Source organism: Notamacropus eugenii, chromosome 1 (assembly GCF_028372415.1).
Source record: "Notamacropus eugenii isolate mMacEug1 chromosome 1, mMacEug1.pri_v2, whole genome shotgun sequence".
NCBI classification, from domain to species: Eukaryota; Metazoa; Chordata; class Mammalia; order Diprotodontia; family Macropodidae; genus Notamacropus; species Notamacropus eugenii.
This window is the reverse complement of record NC_092872.1, coordinates 402,644,293-402,664,041: the sequence shown is the minus strand read 5'-3', so window position 1 is coordinate 402,664,041 and position 19,749 is coordinate 402,644,293. Positions and strand designations below refer to the sequence as shown.

At 40.3% G+C, this 19,749-nt stretch overlaps 1 protein-coding gene across 2 annotated transcripts in view; it reads right to left on the bottom strand.

The window, feature by feature from the left end:
* RANBP17 (RAN binding protein 17) overlaps positions 1-18,824 on the bottom strand; it is a 331,100-nt gene extending 312,276 nt beyond the window's left edge. Inside the window, exons 1-3 of one of the 2 annotated variants that reach the window (XM_072630957.1) lie at positions 18,765-18,824; positions 3,061-3,207; positions 684-774 (exon numbers count right to left, since the gene is read on the bottom strand). In XM_072630957.1, the coding sequence (XP_072487058.1) occupies positions 684-774; positions 3,061-3,207; positions 18,765-18,782 (256 nt within the window). In that variant the 5' untranslated portion in view covers positions 18,783-18,824. Of the gene's footprint in view, positions 1-683; positions 775-3,060; positions 3,208-18,719 lie in introns of both variants that reach the window. The other variant, XM_072630955.1, reaches the window with a different exon arrangement.
* Between the last annotated feature and the right edge of the window lie 925 nt (positions 18,825-19,749).

The window sequence follows — 19,749 nt, the reverse complement described above, 5'->3', positions numbered from 1 at the left end:
GCATAGCAACATCTATAATTTAGAAATATCAATTTGGCAGCTCCGTAGAGGATGGAAAGTGGAGGACCTGGAGAAAGAGAGACTAATTAGAAAACTATTATAGAAGAACAAATGAGAGGTGATGAAGTAGCGTGGTGGCTGTATGAATAGAGTTAAAAGGACCAATGTTGACTATTTTAACGAGGAACAATAAGGAGTCAACAAGACCAGCTATGGGGAATAATAGAGATTAAAGAGGAGAAGATACTCTGAGGTTGTGAACTTGGTGGCTGCGAGAATGGTGAAATCCTAGACATTAGGAAAATCACAGGTGTGAGTTTTGGGGCAAAGATAAGGAATTTTGTTTTAGATGTAGAGAATTTGAGATGCCTAAAGGAAGTCAAGGTGGATATTACTTTTTAAAATAGCAAAAAGTTTCGGGAAGGTGAATCTTCTGTGCAATACATTATCTATTCTATTCCAAAGCAAAAGAAAATAACTTTTAATCACTTTAGGATTTCTTACCACTGTTCACCCCCATCACAGAAAATAATACATCCTAAGGCTCCTCTTTAAAAGTCAAAAACCAAAAGATTTTAAAAGTGTCAGGAACACATAACTCACACTTCTGACTTCAACAAAACATTTAGAGAAAAACTGCCTTTTAAAATTCTATTTTGTAAAAAGCACAATGAAGTACTTACGGATATCTATTCTCTGTTCAATAGGTAGAGGAGTCACTCTGCTGACGAGTTTTGAAAGGCATGTTGCTGCAAGTAGCTGAGAATAGGATGTCTACAAAAAAATTTTTTTTGCATTTTAAATTAACTTTCACTAGAGCAAACGAAATAAGAAATAACGAGTCAAATTATTTGTGTTCAAAATTCTAATGCTTTGGAATGCCATTTTTTTCCTTTTTCCTTTGGTTGTTCAAAAAAATTTTCATCATGGTAAAAGGCATGCTTTGATTAACAAATTTCTGAGAGAGAAAAGTTGTGAGATATGCCACCTCAAATAACTATAAGGAATCACAGAAATGAACTAAGGAATAAAAGAATAGTAGAGCTAGAAAATATGAGGACACAAACAAAGAGAAGGGCAGCAACTCATCCAAGGTCATAAAGCTGATCAACAAAGAAGCAAGAACAACCAAAGTCTCATAATTAAAAAATTAGCCTGCATCTGGATAGGAGCAAGTTTTTCAATCAGTTTATAATCATTGAATAAGAATATATCAAGTACCTACTTTGGGATTTCTAATTTATTATTTGAAGCCATTTAATCTCCCCAAAACTGTTTCCTCATCAGATTTGTTATGAGGAATGAGATGATTTCTTCTTCTTTTCCCTTTTTACTAACCAATAAACTAATAAAGTTTGTTTCGAACACTTTAAAATAGTATACAAATGTCAATTATTATTATGAAATCATTTCCTATTAAACAAAAAATGTGTTTTTATTTTATGGATCTCTTCAGAAGACTCCATTTTAACATTATTCTGATTATAGGTATATTTTCAAATGATTTAGTTTTGATAAAATTCAACAAGTCTTTAACACAAAAAATTTATGCTTTGTTTTATGAACCTAGCTCTCATGAATTTCAAGTAGATGGTTGATTGTAATTAGTCAGCTTTTGGTAAAAGTCTAAATGAATGAATGTTTATCCAGCTCAACCATTTCCCTAGTCTTCACCTTTCATGGTGACCAATCTGTTGCCCTTGACACTGTTGACCATCCTTTCCTCCTGGATACTCTCTCTTCTCTGGGTTTTCATGCCACAATTCTCTCCTGGTTATTCTCCCATTTATTCTCCCACTGCTCCTGCTTCATCTCCTTTGCAGATTCTTCATCTATATCACATCTCCTAAATGTGAGTGTTCCCCTAGGTTAGATGTTCTCCTCTTTCTATTACTATTTCTTGGTGACCTTTTCATCTCCCATGGATTATATTATAATCTCTACGATGATGATTTCTAGATCTATATATATCACTGCCTCCTGAACTTCAGTCCCATATCACCAATTGCCTATTGGACATTTAAAACTAGATGTCCCACAGACATCTAAATTCATTTTTCCAAAACTGAACACATTATCCTTTCTTCCCAAAACAGCCCTCTTCCATACTTTCCTTTTTCAGTAGAAAGAAAGAAACACTATCCAGGTTCTAAACTTTGGAGTTGCCCATAATTCCATATTTTCCATCACCCTAAATATCCTGTCTGTTGACAAATCTTTCTCTTTCTACTTTCACAACTAACTATTTCTCTTAACTCATATAGCTACCACTTTAGTTCAGGCCCTTATCACCCCTCATCTAGATTACTGTATCAGATTGCCATTTGGTCTCCCTCAAATCTCTCACCCTGCTAGTTCATACTACTTAAAGTTGTGAAGGTGATTTTCCTTAAATGTACATTTGGCCAAGTTTATCTGTTTGGTTTAAAGATAACATTCTTACTCTATTGACCAGCTGGATGCACATTGTTATCTCTGAGTGCATCTTCTCATTCTTTTTATGTCTGATTGCACTTCTTGACCTTTAATCATATTAGGTTAAGATATCAGTCACACAGCTGTGGCCATGAAAGACTGGGATGAGGTCAGGTAAGAGAGTAGATTTGCTGATTATCATCATTTAAAAATATTAATCTAAGAATATGTCTGTCTTATTCAGAACTCTTTCCTCAAATCTGAGCTTTATTTATTAGTGTTTTTGCTTTATTTTCTTAATTATTCATTAACATTTTTAAAGAAGGTAATAGTAAGCTCGATTCCTCTTCTAGAAAAAAAAATTCTGGTTGCCATTCAACCTTCCTAAAAAGGGCAGGTATCACAACCCTTCTAGGTCTAGATGTATGACCTTCTGCCCCTAAGTGTCTAAATTCACCCTCCTTCTCACTCAGATTTCTCCCCTAGATTTTCCTATGTCCTTCCTTTCTCACTCTAGAATCCTACAGTTACACGTTAAGCACTGTATAGATTATCTATCATTTTTGTATTATCTGTACTTTGTGTCTATTACCACTGATAATGATATTTAAAATTAGTTCAATCACATATATCAAATATACTTACTGTTCCTCGTTCTAATAAAAGCTGACACTTGCTGAGACAATCTGGACTGTCAATAAGTTCCAGCAGCACTTTCTCAGCTTGTATTCGTTGTGAAAGATCAGTCCCTACGTAAAGGTGATTACATAATACTTCCAGCTCATTCAAAGTCTGAAAAAAAAAGATGTTCAATTAGACTGCTTAACTGTAATATCCATTAAATCGCTAATAAAATCATATGAATGTGGATATGACAAACAGGTAATGGGAAAATCAAGATACTTCTTATAATCCACATTATCTTTAAAATTCCAGCACTCTGATTTGTCCTGCTATAAAAGAATAATCATCACCATTATCACAGTGATAGCGGGATACTGAACTTAATAAAAGATGTTAGGTTCTAGAGCTGGAAGGGACTTCAGAGATCATCTAGTCCAACCTATCACTTTACAGATGAAGAAACACACTTTTTATCTTGCTTATAAAATATACTCTTATCTGAATCAAGAAGGCACAGGGATAGTTTAAAATAATGCTAAATGGGAGGTTATTAATTCAATCATGTCTAACCCTATCATTTCTTCAGAGAGGGGCAGTGATTTATCTAAGATCATGTAGTTGTAGCCAAATCTAGAACTAGAACCTAGGTTTTTTAGTAACTCAGTGCTCTTTTCACTGGACTACAGAATGTTCTTGATCAAAAACAGATAAAGTTATTTACCATGATTTTTCCTAAAATTCAGACTGAGAAAGGTTTTGTTTTTTACAGTATTGGAAGGAGACTTTATAATATTGAAAGAAGTAATGATTCTACTTTCCTAAGAACTCAAATAATAGACTCATTTGCAAAGGGATACAGGTTTGAACACCAAATACAATGGGTCAAGATACAATTCTGGCAAGGGAAAGAGCATCCTGGAAATTTTTAACTAATTTCCTCAGCAGTATTGTTTAAGTGAACCTTCAACTTAATTCAACAAATTAGGGCAAACTAGGCTCTGGGAATAAAAAAGTAAATGACACAGTCCCTCAGTAAGTTATTATATTCACTTTTAAAACTATGCAAAGCAATGTATTAGTTTTGAATTGATGAGTAAAAGATATTTTTGTGATTTTCCTGGACAAAGTGGAGCTTACTCCATTAACAACTTCCTCTGAAGCTTCAGCCTGGCAATGATGTGGTCCAGAGCTCTGGAAAGCTAGAAGTGATGAGCACAAGCACAGGTAGATTTTGCCAAGGTAGCTTCAATCAGAGTAGGGTGACTACAACATATAGTTAGCCACACTAAATCTAGAAAGGTGCAAGGTTAGCTCAATTAGCCATTTCAGCCACAACAACCTATGAAGAACATCTACTAAAGCACATGGATTGTGAATTGTGATGGTGGAAGGAGTATCCACACCAAAAAAAAAAAATCACAAACCTATTTAAATATTATAAAGCTTATAAAGAATTGATACAGAAGAAGGGCTAATCAACCACTTTCCTCATTTAAGGTTTTGGTGGGGGTTTGAAATGAATAGGTGGAGTTAAAAGAATCATTTATTGTTAACTAAACAAAATAGGCTGCAGTCCCCAAATGCTTCAAGACCATGTAGATAGGATAAAATATGACTGGAGGAAGCATTTTAAACAGGCAGTAAGAAAGAGAAATAGGAGCCAAAAGCTCCAGTAACTTCATAGGATAAGAAAAAGTCACCAACAACATCAGTTGGCATGCTGATTGTTTTTCTCTGAGCAAATTTGAATGATTTGGTTCTGTACTAATTGGTCAAAACTGGACAAACCCTGAGATATAAAATTACATTTTTTCCAACCAAATTTAAATGATTAACTAAAGGAATATAGAAAAAAACAAAAGGGAAAATGTTTTAACTTGCTTCTTTCAAGAGTCAAGAAAATTTTACACAACATTAAGACAAAAGGGAGGAGTAAAACTATGTTCTGTCACTGGAGTACTAACAACTTGACACATACTTGGTATACTGCATGAAGCTGCTTAGAGAAGAAAACTGGCTTTAAAGGAGGGATATATATGAGAATAAAACAAATGGAAACCACCAAAGACTGAAAAATTATGGTAACCTATCAGCGTTAGAAAATCCTTACCAAAAATCCATCTGTATAAATAACAGGTACAGGGTAGGAAAAAAAAGCCACCAGATCACACATTCGATTACCATGGATACACAGATAACAAACAAATCCATTTGCCCGTCCCCAGCTTACTCACTTATTTCAGTCCTGTGCCCACCATGCCTATGATATCTTCCCTGCATAGCATATCATAAAAGATCATTGGCTCTGGAGCCAGAGAATATGGGCACCAATTCACCTCTGAGGCTTACTATCTGTGTAAACATGGGCAAGTCACTTAGCATCTTTAGGCCTCAATTTCCCATTTTAGGAACTCGAGTTGAACACCACACTTCTTAAACTGTGGGTCATGACCAAATAAAAATCTGGCAACAATAAGAGATTTCTGTATGCCATGACCAAAAATTAAAAATCAAACACATATGAATCTAAGGTGCTGCTGGCAGCACTTGCCCAGTTGCACTGACCAACTTCACTGCAGCCTTGATTCTGAACACAAAGCATGCACACTTTTCACTGAACATGCTCTTAGACCACACAACTCCAAAGAAGGCTGCTGGAAAAGGGGTTGTAAGTGGAAAAAAGTTTAAGAAGCTCTGAGATGAACTAAGGTTCTAATGCTAAGATCATATGACCACTGTCAAAACTGAATTTGGCTAAGTTGATAATAGTCACCTTTACTCCTTGCCCCTATAAGTCTTCTTTATTAGGGTCATTCCTAGGGGCTGACCATATGGTCAAATCACACACTGTGTACCCTGCTTGACAATATTCATATCCAGGTAAAATTAAGGACAACTTTGAAAAGAAAATAAAGGAGCAGAGATGTTATCATGTAAACTGAAGGAAGTATAAGAAAAAGAAAGATGAATTTATTTCTGTCAGTCAGACAACAAATCTTGCCTTAGGAATCATCTATCTACTACTATCTACTACTTCCCTAGGCTATTAGTCTCTTGGTGAACAAAGCAGAGTGGGGTATCCAAAGCCCAGGGCAAACTGCAAGGGCTCTGGGGATAGCTCTACTCCCTTGTGTCTAACTTCCCCAATATAATAGGTAATGCCATCATGTCTTCCATATAGGGAACCTAGAAGTAATAGATCAGTCCTTTGCTTGGCATTTCCAATGGGTTATCAAATCATGCAGCTTCTTTCACAGGAGCAAAGATGTTAGTGGCCATCTACTCTAATCCCTTCATTTGACAAGTAAGGAAACTAGGGACAGAGAGGCTAAGCAACTTACCCAAGGTCATATAGGTAGGAGAAGCCAGAGTTGGGATTTGAACCCATCTCCCCTTCTCCAAATTCAATATGCTTTCTTCTAGCCCACACCATGTGGCAACCTCCACATTTGTCCCTTTTTTCTATCTTCACTACATCTAGGTAGTCACTATTTATCTAGTACAACTTTCTCCTCATTGGTCTCCTTACCCCCAACATTAGCATAGCACACAAAGCACAAGTAGGGGCTTTCAGAATCCCTGTCAACTGTGAACTTCTATTTATTGACAACATGGAAAAATTATATACCATCACTATGATGTTACCTCTAGAAAAACAACTTCTCAGAGAACACATTTCCAGAAATTACACTAAATCAAGTATTCTTTTATTTTGGAAATCTCAGGAGAAGTCAGGCCAAACAACTGCCACACATAACAGGTAAGGCTCATTCTTGCTAGGTAACCAAACCTGGGGCCTTAACAGCTCCATGATTAGTGACCGGTAAGACCCAGAAAAGATTTCATTCATTTATTCATTCATAAACATTTATGAATCCCCGTGCCTAGTACTCTGCAAAGGTTATGAAAGGCTAGAATACAAAACGTCAGAGCTGTAAGGGAACTTGCGATCTTTTGATCTTGGTTATAGTAAGGAACTGTGGTATGTATGACGACTTTGCAAAGGAGTAATCAAAATTAGGTTGGAGCATTATAACTATCTTCAAGAACATGAAGGGTTGAGGGGGCAGAGCCAAATTGGTGGAGTAGAAGCACGGACCTGCTCAAGCTCTCCCTCCAAAGTCATTAAAATACCTGTAAAAAAAAAATGACTCTAAACAAATTCTAAAGCAGCAGAAGCCACAAAATGACTGAGTGAAACAGGTTTCCTGCCCAAGAAAGCCTGGAAGGCCAACAGGAATGGTCTTTTGCACCAGGCTCAGAGCAGAGCACAGCCCAGCTGCGCTGGCACAGACAGGATTGGAGCAGGCTTCAGGGTGCTGAATCACAGGCAACTGTTGCAGTTTCCAGATTTCTCAACCCACAAATGCCAAAGACAACATCAAGGGTCAGTGAGAAAGCTCTTTCACCAGGGTGAGAGGGGAGCACTGTTAGGCCCCAGAACCAGGGTGGCTGCAGCCACGGCCACAGTAGTGGCTACTTCCAGAGCTCTCCACCTACCAAGAGTGAGGGAATGCAGATGATCTGGGTCTCAGTCCTGAGTGGTGGTCCCAGAGTGAGAAGGAGCACTAGTGGCAGAGCTGGTGACAGGTGTGTTAAGGCAATCCTATTTACAGTTCCAGGGCAGAAAAGAGTGCTTTTGGTTGCTCAGAGACCAGAGCACAGGCCAGAAGAAGAGTAAATACTTCTCCCTTGCTATGCCACTTTGGAGCAACTAAAAACCTACAGGTTTCTACAGATATCTTGGAGAATAGCTGCACAAAACCTCTAAAGACTAGGGTAGTATACCTTGCACTTGACAAAGGACTCAAAAGTCAAATAATTGCCTGGAAAAATGCCCCAAAGTGGAAAAAAATAATACCATAGAAGGTTACTTCCTTGGTGAAAAAGGTATTTTCTTCCATCCTTTAAGATGAGGAAGAACAAAGTATACAATCAGAAGAAGATCAAAGCATACAAGTGGAAAGAGGCAGCAAGGTCAAAGCTCCTACATCCAAAGCCTCCAAAAGAAAATATGCAATGGTCTCAGGCTATGGAAGAGCTCAAAAAGGAGTCTGAAAATCAAGTAAAACAGGTGGAGGAAAATTTGGGAAGACAAATGAGAGTGATGCAAGAAAATCATGAAAAACAAGTCAACAATTTGCCAAAGGAGACCCCCAAAAATGCTGAAGAAAATAACATCTTTAAAAATAGACTAATAAACCAAATGTCAAAAGAGGTCGAAAAAGCCAATGAGGAGAATACCTGAAAAAGCAGTATTGACAAGATGGAAAAGGAGGTCCAAAAGCTCACTGAAGAAAACAATTTCTTAAAGATTAAAATGGAGTAGATGGAAGCCAATGACTTTATGAAAAATCAAGAAATTACAAAACAAAACCACAAGAATGAAAAAATAGAAGACAATGTGAAATATCTCATTGGAAAAACAACTGACCTGGAAAATATATCCAAGAGAGACAATTTTTAAAATATTGGTTTACCTGAAAACTATGATCAAAAAAAGAACCTAGACATCATCTTCCTAGAAATTATCAAGGAAAACTGCTCTGATATTCTAGAACCAGAGGGTAAAAGAGAAATGGAAAGAATTCACCAATTACCTCCTGAAAGAGACCCCAAAGGAAAATTCATAGGAATATTGTAGTCAAATTCCAGAGTTCCCAGGTCAAGGAGAAAAAATTAAAAGCAGTCAGGAAGACAAATTCAAGTATTGTGGAAATACAATCAGGATAACACAAGATTTAGCAGCTTCTACACTAAGGGATCGAATGGCTTAGAATATGATATTCCAGAGGTCAAAGGAGGTAGGATTAAAACCAAGAATCACCTACCCAGCAATACTGAATATAATACTTCAGGGAAAAAAAGAAAATTTCAGTGAAATAGAGGGGTTCCAAGCAAACACCAGCACTGAACAGAAAATCTGACTTTCAAATATAAGAATCAAGAGAAACATGAAAAGGTAAATATGAAAGAGAGTCATAAGGAATTTATTATAGTTGAACTGTTTATATTCCTACATGGAAAGATAGTATTTGTAATTCATGAGACCTTTCTCAGTATTAGGGTAGTTAGAGGGAATTTATATATGTGTATGTGTGAATATTACATATACATATGGGCAGCTAGGTGGTACAGTGGATAGAGCACCAGTGCAGTAGTCAGGAGGACCTGAGTTCAAATCTCACCTCAGACACTTGACACTCACTAGCTGTGTGATCTTGGGCAAGTCACTTAACCCCAATTGCCTCATCCTGGGTCATCTTCAGTCATCCTGATGAATATCTGGTCACTGGATTCAGATGGCTCTGAAGGAGAATTGAGGCTGGTGACCTGCACAGCCCTCTCTCACTCAAAACAAAGTCAAGGGCAAGTCATGTCATTATTTTTCTGATGGCATGGTCTTCTTCAGCAACGAAGGACAAACACACACATATACATGTACATATACAGGTATGCATGTGCATATTATATATGTGCAGCTATGTATATGTACATGGGTGTATGTATGCGTATGTATATTTATATATGTATATATATATACACACATATATACATATACACACACATACACACACACACACACACATAGAGGGCACAGGGTGAGCTGAATATGAAGGGAAAATACTTAAAAAAAAAATTTACTGTTGAGTGAAATATACTAGGAGTAAAAGAAAGGGAGAGAGAGAATGTAGCAAATCATCTCACATAAAAGAGGCAAGAATGAGCTTTTACAATGAAGGGGAAGAGGGGGAAGATGAAAAAGAATAAGTGAGCCTCACTCTCATGGGATTTGGCTTTAGGAGGGAATAAAACACACTCAATTGGATATGGAAATCTATTTTACCCTGCAGGAAGGCAGGGGGGAAGGGGATAGGAGAAGGAAGATAATAGAAGGGACAATAAATTGGGGAAAGTGATAATTAGAAGCAAACACTATTGTGGGAAAACAAATCAAGGGAGGGAATGGAATAAATGGAAGACAGGATAGGACAGAGGAAATGTGGTTAATCTTTCACAACATAACTACTTTGGAAGTGTTTTGCATGGCTACACATGTATGACCTATATTGAATTGCTTACTTTCTCAGCAAGAGTGGGTGGGGAAGGAGGGAGGAAGATAATATGGAACTCAAAGCTTTAATAATGAATGCTAAAAATGGTTTTTGCATGCAAATGGTAAATAAGATGTACAGGCAATGGATTATAGAAAGCTATTTTGCCCTATAGGAAAATGGGGGGGGGGGGATGGAAGAAGTGGGTATAATGGAAGGGAGGATGTACTGGAAGAATGGCTGGATAGGGTGCATGCTGTCCTGGGGTGAAGGGTAGGGAGAGTTCAGGAGACAATTTTGAATTCAAATTCCTGTGGAAGTGAATGGTGAAAACTGAAAAAAATTTTAAAAAGAACATGAAGGGTTTACTGTGCTTGATCATAAAAGGCAGAGCTAGGAGTAGAGCTAGGAGTAGTGGGTGTAAGTTACAGAGAAGAGGATTTAGGTCCCATGAAAAGAAAAACTGCCTTACAACCATCAGAGCTATCCCAAGGTGAGTGGGATGGACTGCTTTGGAAAGTAGTAGGTTCCTTTCCAGAAGTCTTCAAGTGCAGGTTAAATGGCCACTTGTAGGGCCTCTTTTTTCTGCTGTTGCTAAATTAAATTCATTTTTCAGTTCCAAATTCATTCCCTCCCCTCACCCTTCACTCACCCACTAAGAAGGTAAGAAATACAATATTCTTTATACAAATGAAGTCAAGAAAAACATATTTCTGCATTAGCCATGTTCCAAAAAGGAAAGAAAGGAAGGAAGGAAGGAAGGAAGGAAGGAAGGAAGGAAGGAAGGAAGGAAGGAAGGAAGGAAGGAAGGAAGGAAGGAAGGAAATGAGAAAGAGAGAAAATCTTCAATCTAAACTCTGAGTCCATCATCTCTATCTGGATGTAGACAGCATTCTTCATCGAGAACTGAAGTAGGTAACTGCATTGATTAGAGATGCTAAGTCTTTCACAGCTGATCATCTTTACAATCTTCCTGTTACTGTGTAAATTGTTCTGGTTCTGCTCACTTCATTTTGTATCAGTTCAGATAAAATCTTCCCATGTTTTCTGGAAACCATCCCTTTCATCATTTCTTACATTACAATAGGAGAGGAGAGTTCCTGATGTCATGGTCCTCTTCCAAAACAAAAGATAACCCACAACAATACAACAGTGCTTAATTATCACTTCTGGAAACTACTGTCCAGGCACTAGTTGCAATAAATGGTCTCTGAAGTTCCTTCCAACTAAGATTTTGTGATCTTTCTCATGTCTTCTGTCCACACTCTTCTAGATCAGAGTTCTCTCCTCTAATTCAGTTTTAAATTATAAAAGAATTAATTTACTGAAAGGGGTTTTCCATTTCTGCCTAATCCTCAATTTTGCCAATCCCTAAGTTAGAAACAACCATCATTTCTTCTTGGTTCTCTTATCCATTAATGTAAACATTAACTGGAGTTTCCCTTTCCTATAGCACTCTGATTTTCAGAATCAACATAACAGATATTATGTACCCAAAATAGACAAGAAATTGGAGCTCTTTTTCCCTTCTCCTCAGTACCGTCTCAGAAATTCAGAAATGAAAGGGATCTCAAGACAGCTTTTAATCTAGCCCATATTTGTGCTGAAATCTCCTCAACAACATCTCCAGTACGTAGTCATTATGCTTTTATTTGAATATTCTTAGTAAGGTAGTAACCACTACTTTCCAGGACAATGCATTCCACTTTGAAATAGCTCCAATTATTAGAAAATGTTTTTCTTACATTGAACTGATCTGCCTCTCTAGAAATACCTACTGCTTAGTCCTTCCCTGTAGGCCTAAGCAAAACAAAAATAATTATCTCTTCCACGGGACAGCCTTGAAATAGATGAAAGGCAGTTATGTTTCTTTAAAAGATTTTGTTTCTCAGATTCCCCATATTACACCAAAATATTTATAGAAGCACTTTTTGTGGAAGCAAAGAAATGAAAACAAAGTAGATACCCATCAACTGGAGAAGGACTAAGCAAATTATGCTACATGAATATAATATGGTATTATGTATTGTAAGAAATGATGAATGTGACAAATACAGAAAAACATAAAGATTTACATGATCTGACACAAAGTATAGTAAGCAAAGACAAGAAAACAGTATGTACAATGAATGAAATAATGTAAATGGAAAGGGCAATCACAAAACAAGAAAAAGTGAATGATGAAAAATTACAAAGAATAAACATAGCCCCAAAAAAGAAAGATGAGAAATACCCTCCTTCCCCACCCCCCACCCCCACTCCTGTGCAGAGGTGGAAGGTCCACAGGTATGGAATATTGCCTACATTTTCAGACTTTTTTTTGGAGATACTGATTAATTTTGCATATTATTTATCTCTTCCTCTTTTTTTCTTCAAAAATATAATTTCTAATACGGATTAGTTGTTTGGGAAGAGAAAGGAGGATGAATACTGGAAGAAATTCTGATGAAGTAAAAAAAAGCAAACAAACCTGAAAGATATAAATGAAAAGGTGTTTAAATTTTTTAAATAAACATTATCTTAGTCAGATTAAAAAATATCCGGAAAATGGAGATAACAGCTACCTTGCCCTTCTTCAGAGGATCTTTTCCCCTAGCTCACCTGGTTCCCCACTACATCCAAACTCTCAGTTGGAAAGAACCTTAAGGGCTACTTAATTTAACCTCCACTGGAACAGGAATTCTGACTACTTCCTCAATAAGTGATTATGCAAGCCTCAGCTAGAAGACCATTCTGATCTCGGGTGATAAAGAACCTATTACCTCAGATAATCAGACATCATTCACCAGCCACACCTCTTAATGCAGCCCTTTACATTTTTGAACAACTTGCTTTGTTAAGTTTTTCCTTACATTAAACCCAATTCCCCCAGGCATTTCCCCTGGTTTAGTCCTCTGGGGACAACTGGAACAAGTTCAATTCAATTCAAAAACATATATTAAACACTTTGTATGTATAATGTGCAATGTAAGATGCTAGGAATCCAAAGACCAAAAAGAAAAAAGAAAAATGATCTATTTCCTCAAGAATACATTCTACTATAAATTTAATGTCTCTTCAACATGATGGCCTTTTAAAAACCTGAAGGCCACCATCAAGTTATCCTACTCTTCCTATCCCTTTTTTCCCCCTCAGGGTTTAATGTCAGCATTTTTTTCCCCAACCAATTTTCATAAGCCACAGTCATAGTCTCCAGTGAGTAGTCACTGTATTCAAGGCCCTGTGCTTGGTTCCAAAGGGGATACCAAGATAAATAATACAAGGTCTTTATCCTCAAGAAATTACATTCTAAGAGATAAAACAATATGCACAAACACAAAATTATGCTACAAAATAGAATATGATAAATGCTAAAATACCAATACAAAATATATAATATTAGAGTCTGAGGAGGAATACAATATCTGGAATATAGTAAATGCTTAATAATACTTGCTGATTGATTGATATATAACTGAGGGGAACCTGGGATGGCTTTATGGAGGCAGCATTTATTTTGGTGCCTCGAATGAACAGGCAGAGAACTTTGAAAAATCAGATGAAAGCAAAAGTGTCAGTAAAGCTATGACATCTGGAAAGCTCCAGTCATATCAACCAATCAATTAACAAAAATTTATTAAACCCCTGGTATGTGCCAGGCACTGTGCTAAGTCAACTCTGGGGTTATAAGTAAAAAGAATGAAATAATCCCTACTCACAAGGAGCTTATATTGTAAGGCAAATAAAACATATAAAAGCATAACGTAAATAAATACAAAATATAATAATACAAGACAGTTTGAGGGGAAGGGCACTAGTATGTGGTGCATGTGTAAGTGCAGAAGGCGGTGCTTGAATAATGGGGGCTGGGGGTGGGGGATGGTGCAGACCAAGTCTAATCTCTCTTCCACATGATATCCCTTCAAGTACTTGAAGACAACCATCAAATCTGTCTTCTGCCCCCAAGTCTTCTCCTCTCCAGACTAAACATCTCCAGTCCCTTCCACTCCTCATGGTAGGATCTCAAGACTCTTCATCATCCTTGCCATCTTCCTCTGTACAATCCCGAGCTTGTCAATGTTCTCCCTAAAATATGGCACTCAAAATCATTCAATACTCTAGTCACAGTCTCCTCAAGGTAGAGTAAAGCAGGAATAATACCTCCCTTCTTCTAAAATTGTCTTTTCATTTTTTGTTTTGGTTAAGACTTGTTCTCTCTAAGAGAGGAAAAATTCTCCAGCAAACTCATCTGAAATTTTCATTCCTAACAGAGTTCCCTGAGAGATTTAGTGACTTGCCTTAAGTCAGAGCTAGTATCAGAAACAGAACTTAAACCTCAATTGTCTGATTTTATAGTTTATGCTTGAATTATTATATCACTCTACTTCTCAAGGCACTAGATGTGACATTCTTAATACAGCCTAAGATCACACTATATTTTTGGCTGCCATATCACACTACTGACTCATATAGAGCTCATAGCTGATTAAAACTTCCAGATTTGTTTTTTCAGATGTCTAAATACTTCTACTTCATCTTGTCCTTGGGAAGCTTATTTTTTAAACTCAAGTATGACTTTATAGTTGTCCCTATTAAATTTCATCTCAGATTTGGCCCAACTCTCTAGCCTGTTGAGATATTTTATGTCAAATTTTGGGTCAAACACTTGGTGTGTGCCTTTAGCAAATTGCAGCATCTCTAAGAATAATTTTATCTGTGAAATGGGAATAATGTTGTTTTTACTACATACTTCATGTGGGTATTTTGTGCAAAGTACTTTTTAAAGTGCTATACAGACTCTACATGGGGGAAGGGGGGAGCCAAGATGGCGGAGTAGAAAGAAAGACCTTCCTCTAACTTTCCCCCCATAGCCCAAAAAATACCTGTAAAAATGACTCTAAACAATTTCTAGAGCAGCAGAAGTCACAAAAGGACAGAGTGAAAGAGATTTCCAGCCCAAGACAGCCTGGAAGGTCAACAGGAAAGGTCTATCGCACCTGGATTGGAGAGGAACACAGTTCAGCCTTGGCTGCCCTGCCCTGCGCACACAGAACTGGAGCAGGCTTCAGGGTGTGAAATCATGGGTAGCAGCTGTGGTTCCCAGATTTCTCAACCCACAAATGCCAAAAGCAGCCTCAAAAGTCAGTGAAAAAGCTCTTTCACCTGGGTGAGAGAGGTGCGTGGTCTGGCCCTAGGCCCAGGGCAGCAGCAGCATCCATTTTTGGAGCACTCAGCCTAAAAACCCTGGGGGAATCCAGCAGCTGATCTGAGTCTCAGTCCTGAGTGGCAGTCCTGGGATAAGGAAGAGTACTTGCCTAGTGGAGCTGGTGGTGACAGTGGAGAGGGAATCCTACTCACAGAAGAAAAGAATGCTTGTGGTTGCTCACAGACCAGAGTGCAGGCCAGGAGAGGAGTAAACTCCTCTCCCTTGATTGTGCCACCTTGGAGGAACTGAGAACTTACAGGTCCTTAGAGCATACCCTCCACTTGACAAAGGACTCCAAAGTCAAAGAACTGACTGGGAAAATGCCCAAAAAGGGGGAAAAAAGACTATACAAGGTTACTTTCTTGGTGAAAAGGTATTTTCTTCCATCCCTTCGGATGAGGAAGAACAAAGCATACCATCAAAGGAAGACATAAAAGTCAAGACTTCTACATCCAAAACCTCCCCCCCAAAATATGTAATAGTCTCAGGCCGTGGAAGTGCTCAAAAAGGATTTTGAAAATCAAATAAGAGAGGAAAAACTGGGAAGAGAAATGAAAGCAATGCAAGGAAATCATGAAAAGCGAATCAACAACTTGCTAAGGGAGACTCAAAAAAATGCTGAAAAAAATAACACCTTTAAAAATAGACCAACCCAAATGGCAAAAGAGGTCCAAAAAGCCAATGGGGAGAAAAATGCTTTAAAAAGCAGAATTAGCCAAATGAAAAAGGAGGTTCAAAAGCTCACTGAAGAAAACAAAATTAAAAATTAGAATGGAGCAGATGGAAGATAATGACTTTATGAGAAACCAAGAAATTATAAAACAAAACCAAAAGAATGAAAAAATAGAAGACAATGTGAAATATCTCACTGGAGAAACAACTGATCTGGAAAACAGATCCAGGAGAGATAATTTTAAAATTATTGGTCTACCTGAAAATCATGATCAAAAAAAGAACCTAGATATCACCTTCCAAGAAATTATCAAGGAAAACTGCCCTGATATTCTAGAACCAGGGGGTATAATAGAAATGGAAAGAACTCACTGATCACCTCCTGAAAGAGACCCCAAAGGAAAACTCCTAGGAATACTGTAGCTAAATTCCAGAATTCCCAGGTCAAGGAGAAAATATTATTAGCAGCCAAAAAGAAGCAATTCAAGTATTGTGGAAATACAATCAGGATAACACAGAATTTAGCAGCTTCCACATTAAGGGATCTCAGGGCTTGGAATGATATTCCAGAGGTCAAAGGAGATAGGATTAAAACCAAGAATCACCCACCCAGCAAAACTAAGTATCATACTTCAGGGGAAAAAATGAAATTTCAACGAAATAGAGGACTTCCAAGCATTCTTATTGAAAAGACCAGAGCTGAATAGAAAATTTGACTTTCAAATACAAGAATCAAGAGAAGCATGGAAAGGTAAACAGTAAAGACAAGTCTTAAGGAACTCATTAAAGTTGAACTGTTTACATTACTAAAAAAATAAATAAAAAATAAAGTGCTATATAAATGTAAACTGCCATAAAAACCTATCAAGCACAAATTCTCATATTACCCTTATTTTGATCCTCTTAATCCCACACCTCAAGTGAGCCCTCACCCAAACAAATTCAAAGTCTTTCATATTTGTGATCTTGTCAAGATCACATGGCATTACTTCACCCTTAAGACCTCCAATTTGATAATACTCTTTCATTTCACAGTCAGTTTCACTCACACCCAATGAAGCTACTTTGACCTCAATGATCACTTAATTTAAGCCTTCTGAATTTACCCAGAGGATCATTACCATTTTTGCTACACAGGACCCCTTATTCTGCCATCTTCCTACTAAGTACTCTTACTCCCACCTTGACTCCCCAATCTTCTATTGAGTCTCAGTTCTGGATCAATACCAATGTCTACCATTATTACTCAACTCATTTGGTGGCTGGAAAAAGACACTGAAACACAGAGACCTACTCTGTTTCAAATGTATTCAGTATGAAAGTGATACTAACGTGTCTGGACTTTATTCTTTAAGCCTTGAAGGTCTAGTGCAGGCAGGTGACAGGACCAAAACTATGCTTTAGAAAAATTAATCTGATCCTGCAAGACGACTGGAGGGAAGACTCACGATCAGTTAGGAAGCTGTTGCAATAGTTCAGGAAAAGTTCATGAAGGACTTAATTGAGAAGGTTAGGGTGGGACATGACAGAGATGTTCCTATAGTAGAATCTCCAGAAAGTGGAAACTGTTTAGATAAGTGGAACCGTGGGAGAGGGAGGAGCTGAATGAAGATGATTCCCTAGGTTTGAGTCTGGGAGACTAAGAGGATGATGTCATTGACAGAGACAGGGAAGTCTGAAGGGAGACAAGCTGTTGAGTTCGGTTTTGGACTTGAGGAGCTTGGAAGTGTTGGTAGGAAAGGCACATGCATATGTGTGGCTCTGGAGTTTAGAAGTGAGGTCAAGAATGGAGATATAAATTTGGAACCTCACACATGTTGAGACCGTGGGAGTCCATGTCATTGTCAAAACCAAGTTTTCCTCTTAAACCTCATCTTACTTAATACCTGTCTGTGATATAGTGCTTGGGGTTTGTATCGCATTTTCCTCAAAAATATTGGTGAATACTCTTATCCCCATCTGGACTCAGAGAGCTTAAGCAACCACAGACTGAGGGCAGGAAGGGATGCTGGAGATCTAGTGCAATTCCTCCATGTTACAGATAAGGAAACCGAAAGCAACCCCCACTGCCTGCATCTTGGGCCCTGCAGATCACGAGTGCAAGCCAGGAGGGCCACCAGGGAACACCTGGAGTCCAGACAAGAGAGTGAGGCACAGATGAGCAGGTCTCTGCGGAGGTGGCACACAGACACACAGACACAGACACAGACACACAGACACCCCATTGACATTCGAACTCAGGCCCGGGGTCCGAGGCCAAAGCCCATGCTTCCACCAACACACCAAACTGACCGTTCTCCCCCCAGCTCCCTCCCTTTCTCCTCCCCCTTTCCCGCAAGGAGAAAACAAACAGGAGCCAGACCGACGTGCAGGTGGAGCTGGGGGGCCGGCCCCCTCCCCCGCCCCGTCTCACGGCGCCCCCTGCTGTCACACGCAGCCAGGCCACAGACACCCCCTACCCCGCGTTTCTCGGTCACGGTTTCGAGCCCAGCCCCGCCTCCCGGGGGGCGGGGAGCGGGGCGGCGGCGGGCTAGAGGAAGGCAAGGCGGACGATGGGTCAGGGCTGGGGGCCGGGATGGCGGAGGGAGGACTGCGGCCCCCTTCCCTCTCCTTCCCAGGGCCGCCGTGGAGCGGGGGAGCTCCACAGCCCGCGGGAGGGGAACGGTGATGGGGCTTGGGACCAGGGGGGACACCCGGCCCCGGCCGCAGCTGTGCCCGCGGGAGCTGGTCCCTGCCCAGTCCCAGCCGTTGCCAGCAACCTCCCCTACCTCGGGGAGCCGGAGCCCCGCGGCGGCGGCGGAGCGCGCACTGACCTGAAAGTGCAGCGCCATCTTCCCGAGAGGCGGCGCCCACCCGGCCAAGAGAGCAGAGGAGGCGGGGCGCGGAGGGGGGCGGGGCTCGTGGAGGAGGGGGCGGAGCCGGGGCGGCTCCGACTCGGGCCTGGAGAGACAGACTGTGAGAGAGAGCAGGGTGGAGGCGGGGCGCGGAGGGGGGCGGGGACGACTCCGGCCCCACCCTGACACCGAGTGGTTGGAGGGCTAGAGGGGGCGGGGAAAGGGGCGGGGTGGATCGGGCCGGAGTGAGGGAGGAGATGGGGCTCGGGGGCGGGGCCTCCACCAGCGCTCTCCGGCTCTCCGCCGGGTGGCGCTCTCTGGCCCAGCGCTGGGACTGGGCTGGGGTGGGGGCCTCTGCAGGCTGCCTGAGGCCTTGGAGGGGGCCCGCAGCCCCGACCCCAGCCTTGGGCCACCCGACGCGGGCCGCCCTTCCTACCCATCGCCGGCTCTGGCGGCATCCACTGGTCTCCTTCAGGGTCCCTCGGCCTTGTTTGTGTCGTGGACCCCCCCTCCCGCAAGCTGGGGAAGCACTTGGACCCCCCTCCCAGAATCGGGTTTTTAAATGCATGAAATAAAGCCCGGAGAATTAACAAAGGGAGCCGACTAGAGCGAAGTACAGTTAGCAAAACAAACAGTTAAAAGCATCCCAGCCCCTACCCCGGTTAAGACCCCCTGGTTTTCTCTCCTTGTGCCGCTTAACGCCCTTCTCCGCCCCTTCCCCCCTGGAGGGTAGAACCGGGAGCGATGAGGGCAAACTTAGGCTCGACAAGAAAAACCACCCGAGGACTGAAATCGTTTTGCTTTCCAAAAGCAGAATGGGCTTCCCTGGGCAGTCGGGAGCTCCCCCCCGGAGGTCTGTCTGCGTGCCTGTCTGGACGGCCACCTGTCTGGGGTACGAGAGGAGAGGCTTCTTATCCAGGTAAAGGTCGGACCAGAAACCCCTGAGGTCCCTTCCAGCTCTGGG